The sequence below is a fragment of the Passer montanus genome, unplaced genomic scaffold, assembly GCF_014805655.1.
Source record: "Passer montanus isolate IOZ18808 unplaced genomic scaffold, ASM1480565v1 scaffold17, whole genome shotgun sequence".
Taxonomy (NCBI): Eukaryota; Metazoa; Chordata; class Aves; order Passeriformes; family Passeridae; genus Passer; species Passer montanus.
The window spans coordinates 3,417,982-3,438,290 of record NW_024364270.1 but is presented as its reverse complement, the minus strand read 5'-3'; the positions used below and the strand labels follow the sequence as shown (position 1 = coordinate 3,438,290).

The 20,309-nt window shown below is 36.8% G+C and overlaps 1 protein-coding gene across 1 annotated transcript in view; it reads right to left on the bottom strand.

Moving 5' to 3' along the window:
- The window catches only part of TRHDE (thyrotropin releasing hormone degrading enzyme), a 206,084-nt gene that overhangs the window by 84,042 nt on the left and 101,733 nt on the right, over nt 1-20,309 (bottom strand). Inside the window, exon 7 of the mRNA XM_039704191.1 lies at nt 10,040-10,105. Within this exon, the coding sequence (XP_039560125.1) occupies nt 10,040-10,105 (66 nt within the window). The remainder of the gene's footprint in view (nt 1-10,039; nt 10,106-20,309) is intronic.

Genomic DNA, 20,309 nt, shown 5'->3' with positions numbered 1-20,309 from the left:
AAAAGTTAGGGCAATGTTGAGAGTATCTCATCCATGGTATTAAAAGTATAACATTCATTTAGAGGATCCAGACAGGACCTGTCCCCTGTTATATGCAGGCTGAGATACAGGAGAAATCAGTAAAAGAAAGCAGTCAAGAGTGATTATTAAGTGAATGGGATGGCTTTCTTTGCTCTACTCTCTGCTTGTTGATAAGAAACCAGTACTGTAAGATAGAAAGAAGCCAACTAAAATCAACATGGCCCTTCAATTTCATTCCAACACAAAAAAAAAAAAGAAGAAAAACTTCAAGTGACTGTAAGGAACTCAATTTTTCAATTAGTAATCTTCTGCACTGCAGTTCTGTGAACCCGATGTAAATGGGGCATCTAAAACTGATTAAAAATCTGTATTCCGGCAAATTTCCAGATATTTTAAAATATATCCTGTTTTGCTGAGAATCCTTGTTAAAATATCAGAAATGTTAAACTGAGAGGTTTATTTCCCTTGTAAAATTCAACTTCACCTTTTAGCTATGAATATGAAGAGGAGGGCGGTTCCATTTTGAACCGCAGCAGCAGCAGTTGCAGTGTGGTGGCAAAGCAGTTTGTAATGGAAGTCTAAAGGGAACAGTTAGAAGGACTGCAAAGTTAGTGCATGGCAGAGCCTGATGGTATCTGCTGTGCAGTGAGAAACCTGCTAGTACACGAAGCTTGGCTTTAAAGAAAAATGTATTTGATGCATTACTTGGTAGCAGTACTAAAATACTGCGCTAAGGACAAATCCTACAGAAATAAAGCACTCTCTGAAATCAAACTGCATATATTTGACGGAATTTGTACATTCATTTAATCTGTCTTGTCGGGTTGTACAATACACTTTAATCTAAGATATTGCTCAAAAAATATATTCTTAATGCACACACACAAAAAAAAAAAAGATGGAAAGTTTTCCAGACATATTTAGATGGCACCTGCTAATTGCAATAGGTTGGCTGCTCATTCCACTGCATTAACTTGAACTATGCCCAAGAATTGCTAACCAGGCAAAAAAATCTCTGCTGTACTTTTCTGTAACAATTTTCTCTGTATAAACACCAGATTTGGAAAGAAGTTATTGCTTATTATGAAAAGGTATCCATAAACCAATCAAGAAAACTTGCAAGCATGTCACCATGTCTAGATCATAAGGACCTGCAACACTTGTACATTAACAGTGAATAACAGATAGAGAAGCAATGAGCAAATGTTTCTCATTGTGCAGAACACTTTTACACAATTCAGCCCCTAAAGCTGCACCTTTTTTTTGCCTGCATGAAGACACCTTAAAAAATCATTAGCCCTTACATCTGGCAATATGTGTGTCAACCTAGCCACAGTAACTGAGCTTTAAATGCATGTAGGGAAAGGAAAAGGAAGAGAAAGGGGAAGAAAAAAACAGAGGAGGAAGAGAATAAAGAGATGATAAAGGAGAGGAGGAAGTTTTCACAGCAGCATATTTTGTCCAGCATGGACTCAGGATATTTTTTTCTGAATGTCCTCCACTAAACTGAAGTAGATTGATTTATTTAATTTCCAATATATATAATGGGTTAACTAGGAGTTCAATCCTGCAGTATTTGTTTTGAAAATATCCCCACTGACTTCTAAAGAGGTAATGGAAATTCTGATTGCATAAGAGCAGCAAAATCACGCACAAAATGCTTCCCTTCCAGTGCCCTGTAAAATCCACTGAGCTGCCTCGTAGCAACAGAGGTAAGGTTGGCACTGAGCTGCTATCAGGAAACAGTGTAATTATATTCCAAAAGAAAACATTTTTGTAAATAGCTGCTGAGCCTGCTGACATTATCTGGAAATTCATACCTATCACTCTTTCTCTTAATAATCCCTATAATAAAATGAAGGAGAAAACAGTCATAACTGAATTTCATATGCAACAAAAAGAAGCTCACTGAAGGCATGCCAAGTGAATAGCAATGCAGTATGTGCAACATGACTGACTCTAACACTGCCATAAAGGGCAATGCTGTTCTGAGAAAACAAACTTCGTTTATACGCAGTGTGTACACTAATTGTTTTTCTTTTTGTAAAAGCTTTACCAGCAGAGCAAAATAACATTTTATGCTAGCTGAAGAACATCATGACTTTCTCCTAATTAAGGCAATACCACCATAACCTTGCTCTGAACCCAGGCATTGGGGACACCTCTGGCTTTTGAGGTCCAGTAGCAGCTACCCTCACGACATTTTATGTTCCTTACTGCAACCTCCAGTGTGGGCAAAGTGTAACCATGTGAACTGAAATCCTGTCTTCAAGAGTCTATCTTAGATTGAATTCTTCTCCAAAATTTTAGTCAACACCAGAAAGTACTGAAAAATATCACATTTTACCTTTTTTTTTTTTTATCTGAGTGTCCTTTCCTTTGCTGTCCCCATGCACTGGAGCACAGCTCTAAAGGTGAGAAGGAAAATGATCTTGTTTCTGGAAAATGTTTTTTCCTAGCACTGATCACTTTTAGATATCCCAGCAGCGAGAGAGACCTTCTGTCTCCCTGCACTGACAGCTCACAGCTGCTTATGCTCAGAAGGAGACTCAGTCCTGAAGCAGAAAGCAAAGAGCCCATGTCTCCCTTCTCCTGGCACCCCCCAACAACTGGGGAAGAAAACTGACTGATCCAAATGCTCCAGGAACACAAAGCAGAGCAGAAAGATAGAAAGGCGATAATATAACCAAACAGGAATATTCTGCTAATGCACCATTTCAGGAAGAAGCTCCCTTTGCAGAGCACCAATGTTATATGGGGCAAAACCACTAGCACACATGATGTGTGGCTGCTAAAATTGTGGGTGCATTATGTTCAGCCTTGCCAATGTTCTGCCTTCAAAAAGGTAATAGTTACACTGTAGAACTGCACATAAACCAAATACCCTCACTCTGTCTGTGGATCAGCTTGTTGCACACCAGGACAGCACTGTGGTCTCTCGGTGACTGATCCTGATGTGGCATCTGTTCTGAATATCTGAAGTGGTTTATAATGCTAAACATTTTAACAGAATATCTTCTTGGGTTTCAAAACAGATATCCAAATTTCACAGCTCTTTTTCATTTTACTCACATTGGTCCAACTTCCCTCCAAATGTACAGGCACTCGAATCTCATTAATCTATTTATTAATTTATTTAAATAAATACTAGTTCAATGATCAACATTTTCTGGAGGCCCATCTTGGTGTCTTCACAGGCAGAGCAGCAGCCACACAGCTGGCAATGATGCCAGTGGAAGCTGTGCTTTGAACACATAAACTCTTCTGATCCCTAAGTGCTACGACTTGGGAGTTTTGCATACTTCACACCTATGTAAATTTTAACTTCAATTTCTCTGTGCCTAGATCTCCACTCTAGCACCATGCCTTTCTTCCCTATGAGGTTTCTGTCCCCTGCATTAACTGTTGCTGATGCACTCTGATACCACATTGACATTGACATTTAAGAAAATTGAATGTAGCAATTAGGAACTGGGCTACAAAGCAAATGAAAATTATATTAAACTATTGAACAGAAGAACAATTCAGTTAGCGTGGTCCACCTTGTGAACTGAATCAGCTATTGTCCTATAAGCATTAGCATTTTGCTAGACACAGTATACTCAAATACTCTTGGAGTTTCAGGAAGAATTTCCATTTTTGGAGCGATACCCAAGTCTGGCCTTTACTATGCTATAAGTCTTTAACATTTTCAAAGGAAAAAAATATTGTGACATGACAACTTATAGAAGTTTCTTATGCAAGAAACTGACCTACTGTGTTTTACTGACCTATGTAAGTCAAAGTGGAAAAAGCTATAGGAATTCAGTCTATAATGCTGAATTCCTTTAACAAATGTAAACTAAAATCCAGACTGATGTAAATTAGAAGCAAAAGAAATGCTGAGGGGGCAAAAAAGGTGAAAGATGCTAACAATCTCATATGATATGCACTGTAGAAAACAGAGATGTCAGCTCCTATGAGATGTCCTATGATTTCTGAAGTCCTCCCTTTAACATGCTTAAAATCTCCAGTTACCAATTCTCAGATAAAGGATTGGTAACAACTACCTCAGACAGTTAATTGCAGAATGTACATCCTTGGTGATACTTTGATGTTCGCCAAGGTCATACACTCTGATTTTCTAAACCGAAGGAGGTGGGTGCAGAATCAGCTGAAATGTACTTTACTCATCATCTAGCAAATGCACCATCTGTAACACCAGAGGTACTGTAGATGTAAAGATGCTCCTCCTGGGTGGCAAAAGTTACATCCTTTGACTGTGCAAAAGAAGACTCCAGGTAGTTCCATGTTCATTGTTGATCTGAAGGCAGCAGTTCACTGCTTCACTGACTTAGATCCTAAGATGTCTGATTTTTTTGTCTTTGCAGATTTTTTATGCTTTTACAGAAAACTCCTAAGAAATCTCTAATGATGTCTCATTAAAGACAGCAAACAACTAACTGTTATGAATTGGTAATAAAGATATAATAAATAGGTATTAAATGGTACACTGTTTAATACACTATGTAAAAAATAGATTATCATATAATACCATGGAAATAGATGAAAATATTTCATGCATTACTATTTCATGCACATTGTAGGTGTCTAAAAAGCAGGAAAAAGCAGTGTGGATGAAAGGAGCCAGCAATATGATACTAGGAAGTGACTGAAATCTGAAGCTTGCTGTATGTAATAGCCTGAACACCACACTTCCCCAGACAGATCCTGTGAAAGGCTGACTAATTTGTTTCAATACAGTGGCCATTCTACAGCACCAAAAGACACAGTATCTATCCAAAGCACTGTATGAAAATTCTTCCAAATGTACAATGTGAAGCCTAAAAAGTAGTTAATTTATCACAGAAGCAGAGGTTCCTACGGTAACTAATTCAAACTGCTGATGATGCACTAAATCAGAGTGAGTGATGAACACATACACAGCAGCAAGTGAAGTTCAAAAGGATACAGATCTATGTGATCAATGAGCTGTCACACAGCAAATGAAATGCAGTGTTGACAAACGTACAGTAATAGAGATGAAGCTCCAAAATAATCAAACCAAATACAAGAAAATAAACTAATGCAGAAATATCTCATTACAGCACTGGAGGTGCCTTTTAAAACACATCTACTAGACATTCAAATCACTGGTACTTCTCTCTCTATTTAATTTGAAAAAAATAAAAACCAAGCACTGATTACTTGAAGAGATGCATTGTCATAATGCCGTAAAATCTTCCCAAAAATGCAATCCAGTGACACCAGACATGTAAGAAACCATCTATTTCAAGCACAGAGTTGGAACAACAGCCTACAGAAGAAAATCTCACACAGACCAAGTATCGTATTGCACATTTCCACCCTGAGTGATGACTGAATGATAAGGCCAACCTCTATCAATCTGTGCTGTTCAGAAACATAATCAGAGCAAGTGGTGCTGACCAAGCCTCTTCATATTCTAGCCACCTTCCTACCTGATTAATAGCTTTTTGACTGAAGAGCAAAACCATTTTGTAAGAAGAGTACTGGCATTCAGTGATGTGCACTTCTTGAATTTTTCCAGAGCATAAGAAACAGCACATCATGAAAGATGCCAGAACTTTTAAAAAGACAGAAATCACCTGCCGTGAGAAGGAAGGATTTATTAGATATTTTCTACAAAAATAATAGCTGTAACTTTCTCATATGCAAGTGTTACCAGCTGTGGCTACTACTGTCATTATTCAATTATTCATTACAGCCAATAGAAATACATTCTCTTTTACTTTTTTCTATAGAATGCTACAGTGAGAATGTTCTGTCTGTAACTAAATCTGTTTGAAATGCCATATGATTTAAGACATCATATCTTTGAAGGGCTTTTCAAAAATCCTACCTTCACTAGTCTCTTGGATGCAGCTTTATTGTGGAACTGCCACACTATAATCAAATGCCCTTTCAAGTATATTTGCCATCATAGCAACAGTCCAGTTATTCTTGACAGATATGAATCTCTACAAAGACATCTACACTGTAAAAAAAAAAAGCACTTCTACCAGAATTTTACTTCCTTGCAGACTCCTTAACAGAACAGTTTGCTGAACTGTAACAGATCACATGGACATTTGTACTTTTCCTTCGGATCATATTTATTGGTAAAAAACATCCACCAAAGAACCTCATTCTCCTCCATCAACTTTTCTCTTCTTTTTAATACAATTGATTGTTTTCTTTGACAAATACAGGATTTTTCACCCCCAACCTGTCTCCACCTGCTCTTCAAAAAGTCACATCTCACATGTCATCTTTCTTACTCACATGCCAAGTGAGTAAGGAAAAACAAGCAATTAACAAATAAGGTAGCAATCCTATTTACTTCTTCTTCTAAACTTTATTTTTTCCTCTCCTTAACCCAAAGTTAAGTTACACCTTATCTTCAATCTAGATTAAAGCCCTAATTCTTTAGCTCCTAATAAAATGATGAATCATGCCTTGATTTGGATGAAACCACAAACAATGCAAACACAAATAAAGAACAATTCATTTTTGTTTATGATACTTTAATAAGACTTCAAAATTACTCTTTTTTATCATCTGTTAAACACTTAAGGTCATAGCTAATACACTAAAAAGAATTTAAATAATATTGTTTATAACAATATAGAAGGTTCCTGGACGGTGTGGAAGTTAACTTCTAGACACAGTTGGTGAGCAAGACAACTAAAAAAGCTGCCCTGTAGGAGCTCTTGTTTGTGAACAAAGATTGGTGGGTGATGTGATGATTGGATGGCATCTTTGGTGCAGACATTATGAAATGATAGAGTTTTCTTGGAGAAGTTAGGTCAGCAGAACTGCTACCTCAGCCTGTTTATGACACTTGTTAAGAGAGCCCCTTGGGCTTTTGACTGAAGAGCAAAGGAGTCCAGGATGGCTGAACATATTTAAGAAATTCTGAAGATGCTGGAGCTAGTCATCCCACATGTTGAAAGACAAGCCAGTGGGGAAGACCACCAGCCTGACTGCACAGAGAGCTTTGTCTTGAGCTCAGATAACAAAAAGAAGTTTATGACCTTTGGAAAAAGAGGCAAGCAGCTCAGGAGGACTATAAGGGCATTGCGAGTTTATGCAGGCAGAAACCTTGAAGAGTCAAAGCCAAACTAGAACTTTATCTAGACACTGCTGTAAAACACATTAAAAAATGTTTCTATAAATTTATTAGCAACAGATGGAGGGCTGAGAATCTCCATTCTTGGCAGAATATGGGGAACAACATGGTGACAAAGAATGAGGAAAAGACTGAAGTACTTAATGCCTTCTTAATCTCAGTCTTTCATAGTAAGACCAATTGTTCTTTGGGTACCCAGCCCCCTGAGCTGGACAACAGAGAGCAGAACTGAAGCACCAAACATCTTAGGGAAAATGGTTAGCACTTTTACACCACTTAGATACACAGAAGTCTATTGGAAAGAACAGGATCCATTCAAGGGTCCTGAGGGAGCTGGCGGCAGTGCTCACCAAACCACTTTCCATCACTTATCAACAGTTCTGGCTCACTGGGTAAGTCCTAGACAACCAGAGGTTAGCAATGTGACACCCATTTACAAGAAGGGCTGGAAGGATGATCTGAGGAATGACTGACCCCAGTGCCAGGAAAGGTCATGGAGAAGATTGTCTTGAGTGCCATCACACAGCAGATGCAAGACAACCAGGGCATCAGGCCCAGCCAGCATGCTGTAAGGAAGGTCCTGTCTGACCAACCTGACCCCCTTCTGTGACCTACTTTGTGGATGAGGGAAAGACTGTGGATTTTGTCTACTTAAACTTACTAAAGCCTTTGACACCATTTCCCACAGCATTCTCCTGGAAAAAACTGGCTGTGGAGGTCTTTTAGAACTCAGTTACTCAGCAAGCCATTAGAATGACACAGGAGGAATGAACCATCAAGTGCATTTTCAGAATATTTGTTATTTGAAGAGATTTATAAATAGTAGCAATATTTAATTTTGCTATTCTACAGAAAGGACATTTAGTTGAATATTAGAATTACACATTAAAACAGGATTCAAGGCATCATAATTCAAAAACCCAAGTGATATTACCAAGCTGAAGAGCTAAAATGCCTATACCCGTGCATGAGAGAAAGGGTAAATTAGTCCTCCAGTTTCCCATATCATTAGCAAAGCTATAGCCCCCCAAATGTACAGTGCAAGAACAGTATTTTTTTAGATTTGCAAAATAAAAAAATATAAATTATTGACAGATATTTCCAACTGTATAATTTGTAGCTCATGAAAAACTTATGAACTTTATGTTTTATTTTGTTCAGCTTGAAAACATACACATGGAAAATCTCTAGCTGGATTTCAAACTGGTTTTAGTTAAGATAATCATCTTCCTATTGAACTGATGCCAAGACTTGTACTAGTCAGATTTTCACAGTTAGATTTTTCATAGACTTTCATTAACAAACAGAATGGTTTCTATTTAGAGCCAAACCAGTGAAAAGCAGAAATAATAGGAAACCATTCAAATCAAAAACCAAAGCTCCATTACAACTTCATGGTAATTATGATTAATCCCTGCATAGCTATTCTTTGATCTGAGTATTTTTCTCAGTCTATTTCAAGACAACTTGCACAGTCTTATTTCTCAGGCAAATGTAGAAGAAAACAGAAAAGCAAGGTTTCAGATGTACACACTAAAACTTTTCCTTTCTAAAACCCTAAGTGACATACTCCACCAGGAAAAAGTGCTACTGAAATCCTCTGTGGATGGATCTGTCCAAACAGAAGTTTCTGGCTGGAATATGGAGTTTGCTGGACTAAGGACAGAAGTCATATTGTACCCTTGACATACACAAGATTTTATGAAGGAAAGTTCTGATTTAAAGAGTTCTCATCTGGATGAGAAACTTATCTAATTGATCTGACCTGATGTTACAACTAAGCAAATGATCAAGCTGGTCCCATGAGTTAAGTTATGCTACAAATCCTGATTGTACTGTAAATTCTCCAAAAAGCTGCATTTCCTCAGCAAGCTTCCTTTCATTGCCTTTGCATGGAAAATACCTCTCTGACATGACCAATGTATTCATTTAATTTTTGGTTTATATTTTATCTTCCAATTTATTTTGGTTAGAGGTAGAATTATTCTGTTAAAAAATGACCTGATCCTAGACATAGTTTATTTAAATTTCAAAATGAAAAGCTTACTAAGAACAGATAAGATTGATTACTCCTTCCAACTTAGCATAATTGTATTTCAGGTGAACATCAATTTACTTTAAAGGACACTTCTAAGTAGCAGGCTGTATCATACATAATTCATCAATCACAGCTGCCTGTAACATGATTTACTCAAGCAGATTTCAGTGGAATAGAGGGAATTGCATTGTTTTTTATGCTTTGGCTTGTTTGTTTTTAAATAGTTTACGAAACACTCATTTGTCCTGAATTATTGCTGAAAGGAGTTCATCCTTGGTAATCAGCACGTTGAGTTTCTTTCTCTTTGTATAGAAATGTTACCTCTTTAAATTTCTTTTAAAAGACAGAGTGAGTTTTCAAAACATCGTTAAGGCAGAGAGCACTCCATGCTCATTAAAGGTAAAAATAAAGTTCAAGGATTTTGCTACAGAGGAAAGGATGGCAAGGGATTTATCTCAAAAGCATTATTCATTTTAGGGCTGTTTATTTTCCAGCTGGCTTATATTGTTATTATTTGTTAGACCAGCAGTCAAATGCAGGTGAAGAGAAGTAGCTGCTTCCTCAGCTAGTCATTCTCATAGTTGTCACATGTACAAAGTGGCTTTTATGTGGCACTCTACACAAAACTGTATGCCAGTTGAAGTACAATCACTTCATACATCAAGAAATATAGGTGAAACTGCATCTTCAATCAAATTCAGCTTCAGGGACATGGTAGTACCTCAGATGGTCCTAAAGTAAATAAACATTTCCAGAAGTTGATGCAAATATAGCTTCAAAAGAAAAAAGAGAGAGCAAGAGAAACTGCTAGAAATACACATCTACACAAAGATGGAAATGGCTTTACTTACTTGTAAACCCATTTGAAACACAGAGTGACCCATAAAGCTAGCCAACATTCGAATCAGAGCTGCACCCTATGGGAAATAATAGAGAAACAAAGTTATCAGTTTTGAATTCCAAGATAACACAATAAATACTCTCAGAAGCAGGCAATTCCACCAAACACTAACATGCCTGAAACCTGTAATTTATACAATCTTTATTTGTACTAGAATGCAAAGGCTTACTAGGAAAAGTGAGGGGGCAAAGTGATAATAAATGTTAATAAGTGATAATAAGTGTTAATATCCTGCCCCATACATTGAATAAGGCGCAGGTCAAATAACACACTCTCCCCACTGCGGGAGAATGCATGTGTCAGTTCCACAGGTGACTGACCCCAACCTTTCTATGCACTCAACAGAAAGGCCTGGTTTTAAATGAGAGCAAAGAAATAGTGCCAACTGCAAATTCTACCTCAGTGATTATTCATAATACTTTTATCTCCATTACACTATTGTACCTCAGGATTCAGTGATACTACTTCCCTTTGTAACAGCCTTCAAGATCTGGTGACTAAAAGTGAATAATTCCCATTAGAATTTTATAAGATGTGGATATATATATTTGACTTATTAATAGTCAGGTTATTTTCCAGACTATCATGCAAAGAGGTAAGTACTTGTATAGCACTCTACTTATAGCAGTTCTTAGCCTCTTCCTCTTCAGGCAAAGCAGAGAGATCTAAAAGACAAGTCATTCTAAATCCCAGTACTTACTGCAAGAAACAGATACTTGCAAGAGCAGCTTTTTTTAAGCATCCTTTTTGTGTTTTCTCACACACTCTCAGAAACACAGTTGCTGTGTATTTTCCCTTTCCACAAGTGTTCCATTTCAAGCAGAAATAACTTTGCAGATCTGATGTGACCATTTAGCTATAATATACATACTTTACAACATACTTTCAATACAATCAGTCTTCCAATCCCAATATTTACATGTTACACTTAGTACTGATCACCATACAAGACGGAGGACACGTGTGATTGCAAATCCATGAATTAAAGGCTTAAAGAAAACATGATGCTAGAACTCAATCACCTCATCTAGAGATGAAGGTCCAGGAATCAGGTTAACACTCAATCAGACAATAATTTAAAAAAAGGCAACATTACATAGGTTTCTCTATGGTTTCTCTATTTCAGAAAATTCAAGATCAGAATAATGTTTCAGAGTACTGTATAATGTATCACAACTAATATTTACTCTCACAGTGACACTACACACCTTTTTACTAATTGGAAGATACTTAGTTTCACTTACTTGAATTTATCTAGCTTCAGCTTTCAAAACAAGACTTTATGTCTTTTCCTGCTAAATTAAAGATCACAATGGTTTGGAAATTTACCTGTTGTCCAATTTTTAGATCATTTTATACTTGTTCCACTGAATTTTTTATACAGTGACTATTTTTAAGTACTGAATGGATCTGTAATAAACAACACTTGAATTAATGATATAAATCAAAAATATTTGTAAATTATTAGTAAGTTGTAAGAAAATACAAGTCCTTCATATAGGCAGAAAAACCAAACATTATATAGGTTGCAGAGTAACTGAGCTGCTGTTAGGAATTGAATAGTGAATAAACCAAAACATGATTTTTTGCATTATTAACACTAGGATATGTTGTTATGGTGGTATATAATCTTACTGGAAGATAAATTATGTCTGGAACACATTGCAGAATAGGAAGTAACACCTTTCAAAACAGATTATTACCCGAGCAGATAATACCACAGGTCAGGAAACATTATTGCCCTTATGTTACTAGAGAAACAGATTGAATGAAGTTCTCAGAGACATATAAGCAGATAAACAGTAGATAAATCTTTTTAAGCAGATAAACAGAAGATTTTTTTAAAAATCTTATAAATAGGTAAATCCTACTTATTCTGTAAGTAACTTGGTCAGGGCAATCCAAAACATCTGTAGTAGAAACAAGAAACCCATAAAACATACCAGACAAAATCCTCAACAAGAAGACATTTTTCCATTCATCACATATCCCTTCTCCTACTCACTATTTAGTATTCCAGGATGCCCTGGTTTGCTTCTCACAGTTTAAACTTCACATAGTAACAAAAGACATATATTTATATAAGCACCTTGACTCTACTGACTTCTGTAAAAAGTAAGCAAGCTAATAGTTCATATAATCTGACCCATAGAGTCTTTTTCTCTATCCAGAGACCAATAATTATCATATACACATAAAGAAACTATAGAATTTCCCTTACATGTAACATTTATACACATGTTGGATGGCTGGCCATATTATACAGCAAACAAAATAAAACAGCAAGAAAAAACTGAATGGAGAGTCAAGGTACAAAGGCAAGATTAGATAGATTTCTTTTCACAGCTACTTTAGAAGTACTTTCTACCAATTACCTTCAGGAAACTCAGAAACCCTACTTAGAGCTTGCAGAACAATAGGCTTGTCATAGTTCTGCCATCTTCCCCACCCAGGGAAAGCAAATGCTCTCTTGATGTGTTTCAGGAAGGGAATGGATTCAAAAAAACAAGAGAACCTTAAGAGGGGAAAAACTGTCCTCGAGAAATGGGAGAAGAAACAGGAGCAAATGAAGCCCTTGTTGTGGAGGAAAAGGAAATGGGAGGAAACCATTCATTTCACCTTTCCTGAACTTTTGAGAATAGGCAGAACAGAGAACAATAATACATTCATAAGAAGCTCAGAAGTTCTCCACATGTTCACAGCCCTGGAAAGGAGAGCAGGATCAGGCAGCAAACACTGTCACTCTGATGAGGGAGGAAGCAAAACAGGTTTCCAGGCACAAGGATGAAAAGCAAGAGCTATAGAGAGTAACTGCCATAAAGAAGAGTGGCTTACTAAAAGGAGAAGCTTGGAAGATGACCCTAAGCAGAGGGTTGTGGGAGGTGCAGAAAGTATGTACAGTAAATTCAGTTATAGGACAAACATAATACATAGCTTTTGGGGTCATCTGAATGGCCCAATGTGGCTGACATTCCCACTGCCTATCTGTCTAGCAAGCAGCAAACTAGATGGAGTCCAGAGGACTTTTGCTGCCATACCTTCCAAAAGCTTCTTGACCTAGACCTAAACCTACAGAAAAATCCCAACAAATCTGTCCTGCTGCCGGAAATGCCCTTTGTAACCTATCAGCATCACTCTCAGAACACCCTGACATGCAAGGAGCCTGCTCCCCACTTCACTCTCAGAGCCACTTCTGTTTTGCCAACCTTTGTCCAACAGAGGAACAACACAGGATGTCTTAAGAAGTGAACTTGCCTCTCCTACTGGGCAGAATGACTGTTTATTGATGATTTAAGTGCTTTCCTCCAGGCAGTGGATGACTCAGTACCTTGTCAAGAGGTAAAGCACATTGGTTTAAGAGGTCTAGCGGAAAGCAATTCTTTCCTATTCGAAAAACATACCTAGTTCCTGTCAGTCTAAAATCAGATTTGCCTTAAGCCATTGTACCCTATCTTAATTTGTCTATCCAGACAAATACACTAGTTATTCATCCAATGATTAATGGCAGTACCTGCGTCTGGTGAAGCACTGCTTATTAGCAGATCTCACAAGGGCTCACTAAGATTAATGTCAATATTCTGCAAATTAAAAGGAAACTGTGGCACACCCTAGTGAAATCACTTGCCAAAGATCACCCAGATCCTTGCATAACCTATACTCTCCTCATATAACCTATGGCACAGTTGAAGCTTTCTCAGCCTCATCATTGATAGCATTCTACTGCTATAGGAAAGGAAAGTAGAATATGTTGGCTACTTCATGGAAGTTAGGTGCATACAGCTCTTTTTTGCGAAGTGCTCTTGGGAAAAGGCTCACTCATGGACAGTTAGCCAACACTGCCTGAAGGGATGGAAGTTTATGTGATTTCTTCCCCTGAAGAAACTTGTATACTCACGACATGGTAAAGACAATCCATAACCAAACTTAGGAGTAGAATTCCTGTGTATGCAAACGGAACATGTCTTTGACATCTACCAAATGCAGAGCTAAGGTATTCAGTCTAATTCTCTCCATGTAGTCTAATTCTCTCCATGCCAACATAAAATAATGTGATTGCATCCTTGATTCCAGATTAGTTTTAACCAATTTTTGAAGACCCACTCCTACATCCTTATCCTCTTACATCATTACAGATCACGATTACTGTAAGTCAATTTAATTCTATGACTTGACTATCTCAATTTTATTATAATTCCTTAAATTCCTTAATTAATTGTTTCACTTGCAACTTACATCTTGTAAAATTTTTTAATATGAAAGATAGTACCAAATGGAATTTTATTTAACAGGAAACAAACTAAGTCTTATAAATCAACCCACAAAAACATGACTACTACTACAACACAGTACTGTGACAGAGCCACACAGGAAGTAATACACTTGATTCAATGCAGGTATTTGTAGCACCTGTGACTATAATCACTTTAGTTGTTTAGATTTTCCTTACAGTCGTTGGGCTTTACGATTCACCTCTGGATGCACTTTATCTAATCTTAAAGTAAACCTCAGATCGGGGCAATCTACTCTAAAAGCAATGAATCTCACTGCACTTTAGGTGTCTGCGGCAGATGTGTACGTATGAGCTAGTCATTCAAGCCTGCTTTTGGAGTGAAATTCACTTGAATGACTAGCTCATACGTACACATCTGCCGCAGACACCTAAAGTGCAGTGAGATTCATTCAACTGCACTGTCCAAAAAGACCATACAGAGATTGATTCCTGCTCTGGGGGAACTGCTGAATTGTGAAGGTACAAAACCAGTTGATCCTTTCATATATACAGTCAAATAACAAAAATCATATCTCGCTTTCTTCTACACACCATACTTTTACATGACAAGACTAGCAACGGTAGGTATTTAACAGAAGGTCCTGGAGAGAGGGCAGAGTGCTTGCTATCTGAAGGTAGATGCTCTATACAGAACAGAAAGCAAATAAGAGCACTCGAAATAAAGAACTGGTGAAGCAGTTGCAGGGAAGGGAACAATATAAAAATCAGCAAACCAGCAAATAGGGTTATGCAGAAGGCAAGAGGCAGGGACAACAGGCCATATGTGAAGAGATACAAATAAGCTAGGAATTCCTTCAGCATTATTCTTTGAAGAACCAAAAGTTATGTCATTATTCTAAAAAGTTCTCATAAGAGAAAAATGTCAGCAACACAAAACAGAAACCATGAACTACAACTGATTTACTTTGTAAGGGCAAAATAATTGATTGCTTTGTAAATGCATTACAGTGGTGGAAGGAAAAGAGATCATAATAGGATGACCTGGAAAACACACAGCTCTTCCATCCTCCTTCCCACAAAACTTTTCATTTTTTCCTTCAATATCAACTTATTTTTCTTTTTAGATTTGCTTTTGTGTGCTTTGTTGTTTTTATTTTAACCATAGGATTGAGATTCGTCTGAATGAGAGCAAATGCCTACATTGTAGCTAAGTGATTCTTACTCAGTTGTACACAGCTGAAATAGCTGCCTAGACCTCCTTTAAAGGCAAAGGAGAAAGAGAAGTCAGCACTTCAATTCATCCTGATTCATCCAAAGATGTGCATCTAAAATAGGACAGATCACCCTAAAGATGCTTATTTATCTTCACTGATGATACAGGGAGATGGGGGGGATACTCAGCTGCAGGTGTCCACATGGTGACCATCTCAAGTGAGATAACATCAATCTCTCTGAAGATATTTTACCGTGTAAATTACAAAACAGCATTAAAAACTGTGAAAAAGTTAACAGTGGGAGAACACCTCCTCAAGTTTGCGAAGGCCAATACAGCATCTTGCAGGCTTACCTATCAATTTATCTCACGTAACACCAAGTATCAATCATAGCAATTACACAGACCTCAATCTATCTCTTCTTCACTGAATGTCCACCTTGCCACCCTTCTTTAGGAATTAAAGCTGTTTGATTTAGTTCATAAAAATACTTTTGTGACAAAAAAACTGAAGTCAGGAAGGATGCTGGTAAGAAAAACACCCCCATAGTATCCAAGGTGTAAGGAGGGATTGAGATGCTGAGGAGGGGACTACCACAAAAAATTACATAACTAAGGTTCTAAAACAGAAATTTAATACATCAATTTTCCACAAGATCTCCACCCATCCATTCTGCTTCTTCTTCTCATTGTATAAACAAAACCAAAAACAACACTAAATACAGGTGGTTTATTAACTTTCTTCTATTGTGCAGTAGTCAATTCAAAATCAGTCTTGATTAATATGTAATAACACCACCTGTTTTTCAAATTCAGTGGGACACAAACAGAAGACTTACAGTTATTTTTCTGTGAGCTGACAAACCTGCAATTCAGGATTAAGGTTACCTTCTCTCTAAGAGCTAAGAGAAATAACTATAAATAACTGTAACTAATTCTCTATAACTGTAGAGAATTTCTTGATCCTCTGCCTCAATTACACTCAATTTTATTCATACTGCTGCTATTGTTTTCAACAGTAAGTTCTTATAATCAGCTTCCTTTTCACTAAAACAAGACTCAGACCCCACACAGGCACACACAAAGGCATCAATCTATCATAAAGACCTTCTGATTTAAGATGAGAATCAATATACAAAATTTCATGGCCACTAGTATATACCTGATGTATACTAGCATTGGTGGTTTTCAATTAATCAGCCACAGTACACACACTTTAAATGGTTCTCTCCTTAAATTATTTACCCTGAGCTATAGATGGCATGCCTTCTCTAAAACTTTTTAAAAATCCATTGTCTTCTCACTCTCCCCTCAAGAACTCCAGCTGGATAGTGAGAACTAATTCCCCCTTGCAGCAGTGATGACTAGTCAAGATCAACATATTAATCCATGTGCTCACTTATCTTACCTTTTATACCCTATAGAGTCCCCATCTCACTGAAGAAGGAAGACAAACTCACCAGTCTATAGCTCCCAAGCAATTCTCTGGCACGGCAGCTATTTGTCAGGATGGTCTACATCCCACTGCCAGAAGTTCTGCAGCTCCATATCTGGTTATCCTCAGAAGGTTCAAGTGGATGCCATTCAGACCTGCAGATTTTCTAGGAATTAACAGTTCTTTCAGCTAGGGTTTCCCACACACCTACCTCAAATTGATGGTTTCTGCAACCTGTTACAAAGAATAAACTGAGCATGGGAATAAACCCATTCTTCAGCAGGAACGTCCAACACAAAAAATTCATGGCACTCCCCTGGTAGATCCTTAAAAGTCCTCATTTTACACTTTGACCATGATATGGTCCTTCACCACATACCTGTTGCATACAGTCAAGTCAGGCCTATACTAGCTCACCAGAATCACCTCAGAACACAGAAGAACTTCCAATTTTTGGCTAATGTGTTTTAAGTACAGGTTGAAACATATCTCTTCTTCATCAAACATACAAAGAAGGATTTTCTTTTAGAACTGTGGATGTAATAAAAGCAGCATACAGGTTTTAGTTTTTTCTTTTAAATGTTGAACAGATTTTTACAGTTCTCTGTCAAACAGAAGATTAAGGATATCCACAATCAAATGGGCTTTTAAGTGAGTGAGTACTATTTCATTGCAGCTTTAATTTCTTGAATTCATATATTATTATTTAGTTCTCAAAATCTTGGGTAATTCAGTGAGTCTAAGTTCATTTAAAATATTAGAAGAGCACGTTACCAAGCACTTCCATAAAGAATGCATATATGCAATTTATTTTTGTAATGTGAACACTAGCCTACAAGTGATATCCAAGTCACATTTTTCAAAACAATTATTCTTTGTTGGTACTAAGCAACCACAGCTGGATACCCCATGAAATTTAGCTTATTGGGAAAAAACACAGTATGAATTGAAGCAAAAGAATAATATACATCAAACACATAGCAAAAATGTGACATTAAAAGAAAAATTACGTATTTTTTTTTAAAGTGCACAATTGAATATACTACATCTTGGAGATATTTAACAGAAAAGAAGTATGTTTTGACTAAGTCACATCTGTGGAATTTGCTCAAATGTAGATAGAGATATACATAGGTAAATGAATTATTTAAAAACTTGGTTAACTGATGTAAGTAGTATAACGTGTTACACTATATGCACTGCACTGAATTTACTGAATTCTCCTGTATGAACAACTGAACACTGGGTAACCACTTCCAAACACAGGTATTGCACTTCAGCTTCGTTTCCTTAAGCAAACATATTCACTGTATGCTCTCCTTTTTTTTTCATTTTTCCACAAAGGGAGAAGTTCAGCCATTCCTCAGCTCCCCCTCAGAAGGCTATGTTGAAATGTATTTTACTTTCCTACCTTTATCATCTGAACAGTCTTTTATCTTATGTGGCCTTACTCAGACAATTATGGAACAAGAGTGTCCTATTCATGACATCAGTTACAACAAGATCCTGTTGCAGGCTCCAGAGAGATCTTTGCTAAAGCACTTCTATCAAGCTGTAACAGCAGAGATAATTGCAAAGGCTTCTCTGGAATTCTTCAGCTGTCTCTATCAAAACTATCTCATCTCTGAGAACTGCATAAGTACCCACTGAGAAATTCTTTTCAGGGAATTAATTAGATTGTATCATGAGTCACTAACACTAAATTCCTCTTTCGTTTTCAGAAACTGAGCACTGTAATACAACAGTGTAGCTATTTTCTGTATTCTCCAATGGCACCTCCAAATATCAAAGAAAAAATGAAGCTTAATGCATGTGAATTTGATAAGTGCAAATGCTTCCTTATTTGATTAGGGTAACGGAACATACTTGTTTAAATGAGTAAACATGTGCCTATGATGTCCTCCCTGTGACAGAAATGTAAAATGGTTAAAAGAATTCCTAGAGGCTTTGTCTCTGCATAACCCACATAAAAGCCAAGGAAAGAAGTATGGAAGGAGACAGGTATATGCAGATCATGCAGCATACTGGTACCAAATGTCACAATATGAGACTATCCTGAGGGTCTTTGCCCAGGCAATCATTCAGTGATGCACTGAAGTACCTTAAGCACATAAGCAACCCAAATAAATTCCACAGCCCTGCACACATGAAGTTGAATCTCTGTGTACGTGGCTGATTGTGGCTCTCACTGGTTTCCCTGTACTTGGCAACAATTGTTAAACATTAAGGGACTATATTCGTTAAAAGGAGCCCAAAGAAAACCATCACTACTTTATTTTAATGATACAGACTAGGAAAAAAAATCAGTCATTTAATTAATCTTCTTCACTTTTAAAAGCAACAGAATTTCCAACTGATACTTGCTTATCAGGCAGTGCACACTCACAAATTAAGATGATGTTAATATTCAGCAATAAAAACAGGATATGTTTTAATAAAGAAAATTAACTTACATGATTTTTAAAACTTTATTAATAGCATGGGTAAACCAGCATTTTTAAAATCAGCAAATACATCTACAAACCTGTAATGTATTTATTAAATCCTCAAAGATGCATAAAGGCTCCTTATGTTGTTTTTACAGAATGAAAGGCCATTTATCTGATGCCAAAACATCACTGAAAAAGCAACATTATATTCAAGGAGAGCTTTTCACTTGGAAATCATAATCATTTTCTATTTTGACAAACACAGCTGTTCTAGGGCTGGATAATACCAAAATGGTCAGATAGTGAGATGGCTTTGGCAAAATACTTGTCTTAGTCATAAATTCCATTGCAAATTTTAGGACATGACACAAAGGAAAAAATTCAGGGGTGTATGACCATAACTAATCATATTCTTCAGCTGAATATTGTCACATTGTTTTTCTTGAATAATAAAATATTATCCATTGCCCAGATAAAATGCTATCATGACTCAAGTTAAAACAGGAATTTTACTTTTACTCACTACCAAAAAATCCCTCTTACATATTCTGACACTAGTGACAAGGACAAAGGAACATTACACTTTTTTATTAACTGCCTTTATATGAAAATCTTGAAGAAAAAATTTATATTCTTTTTAGTTCACTAAATACCACATAAGAATCTCAATCCATTTGCCTAAGACTGATTTGCAACTATCTATAGCTAAACCTGTCATTCTAATTTCTCTTTTTTAATACCTCCTTTAAGCATCATAAGTTATCTGGTACTTAAACATACATTTAAAAAGAGCAGCAACACCAAACAGTGTGTCAGAGGTTTTTCTGAAGAGTCCCCTTCTGAACAGAAATCTTACAGGAACATATTTTGATCAAAATATTGACCATATCCTCATGTCAAGTTTTTTGTTCC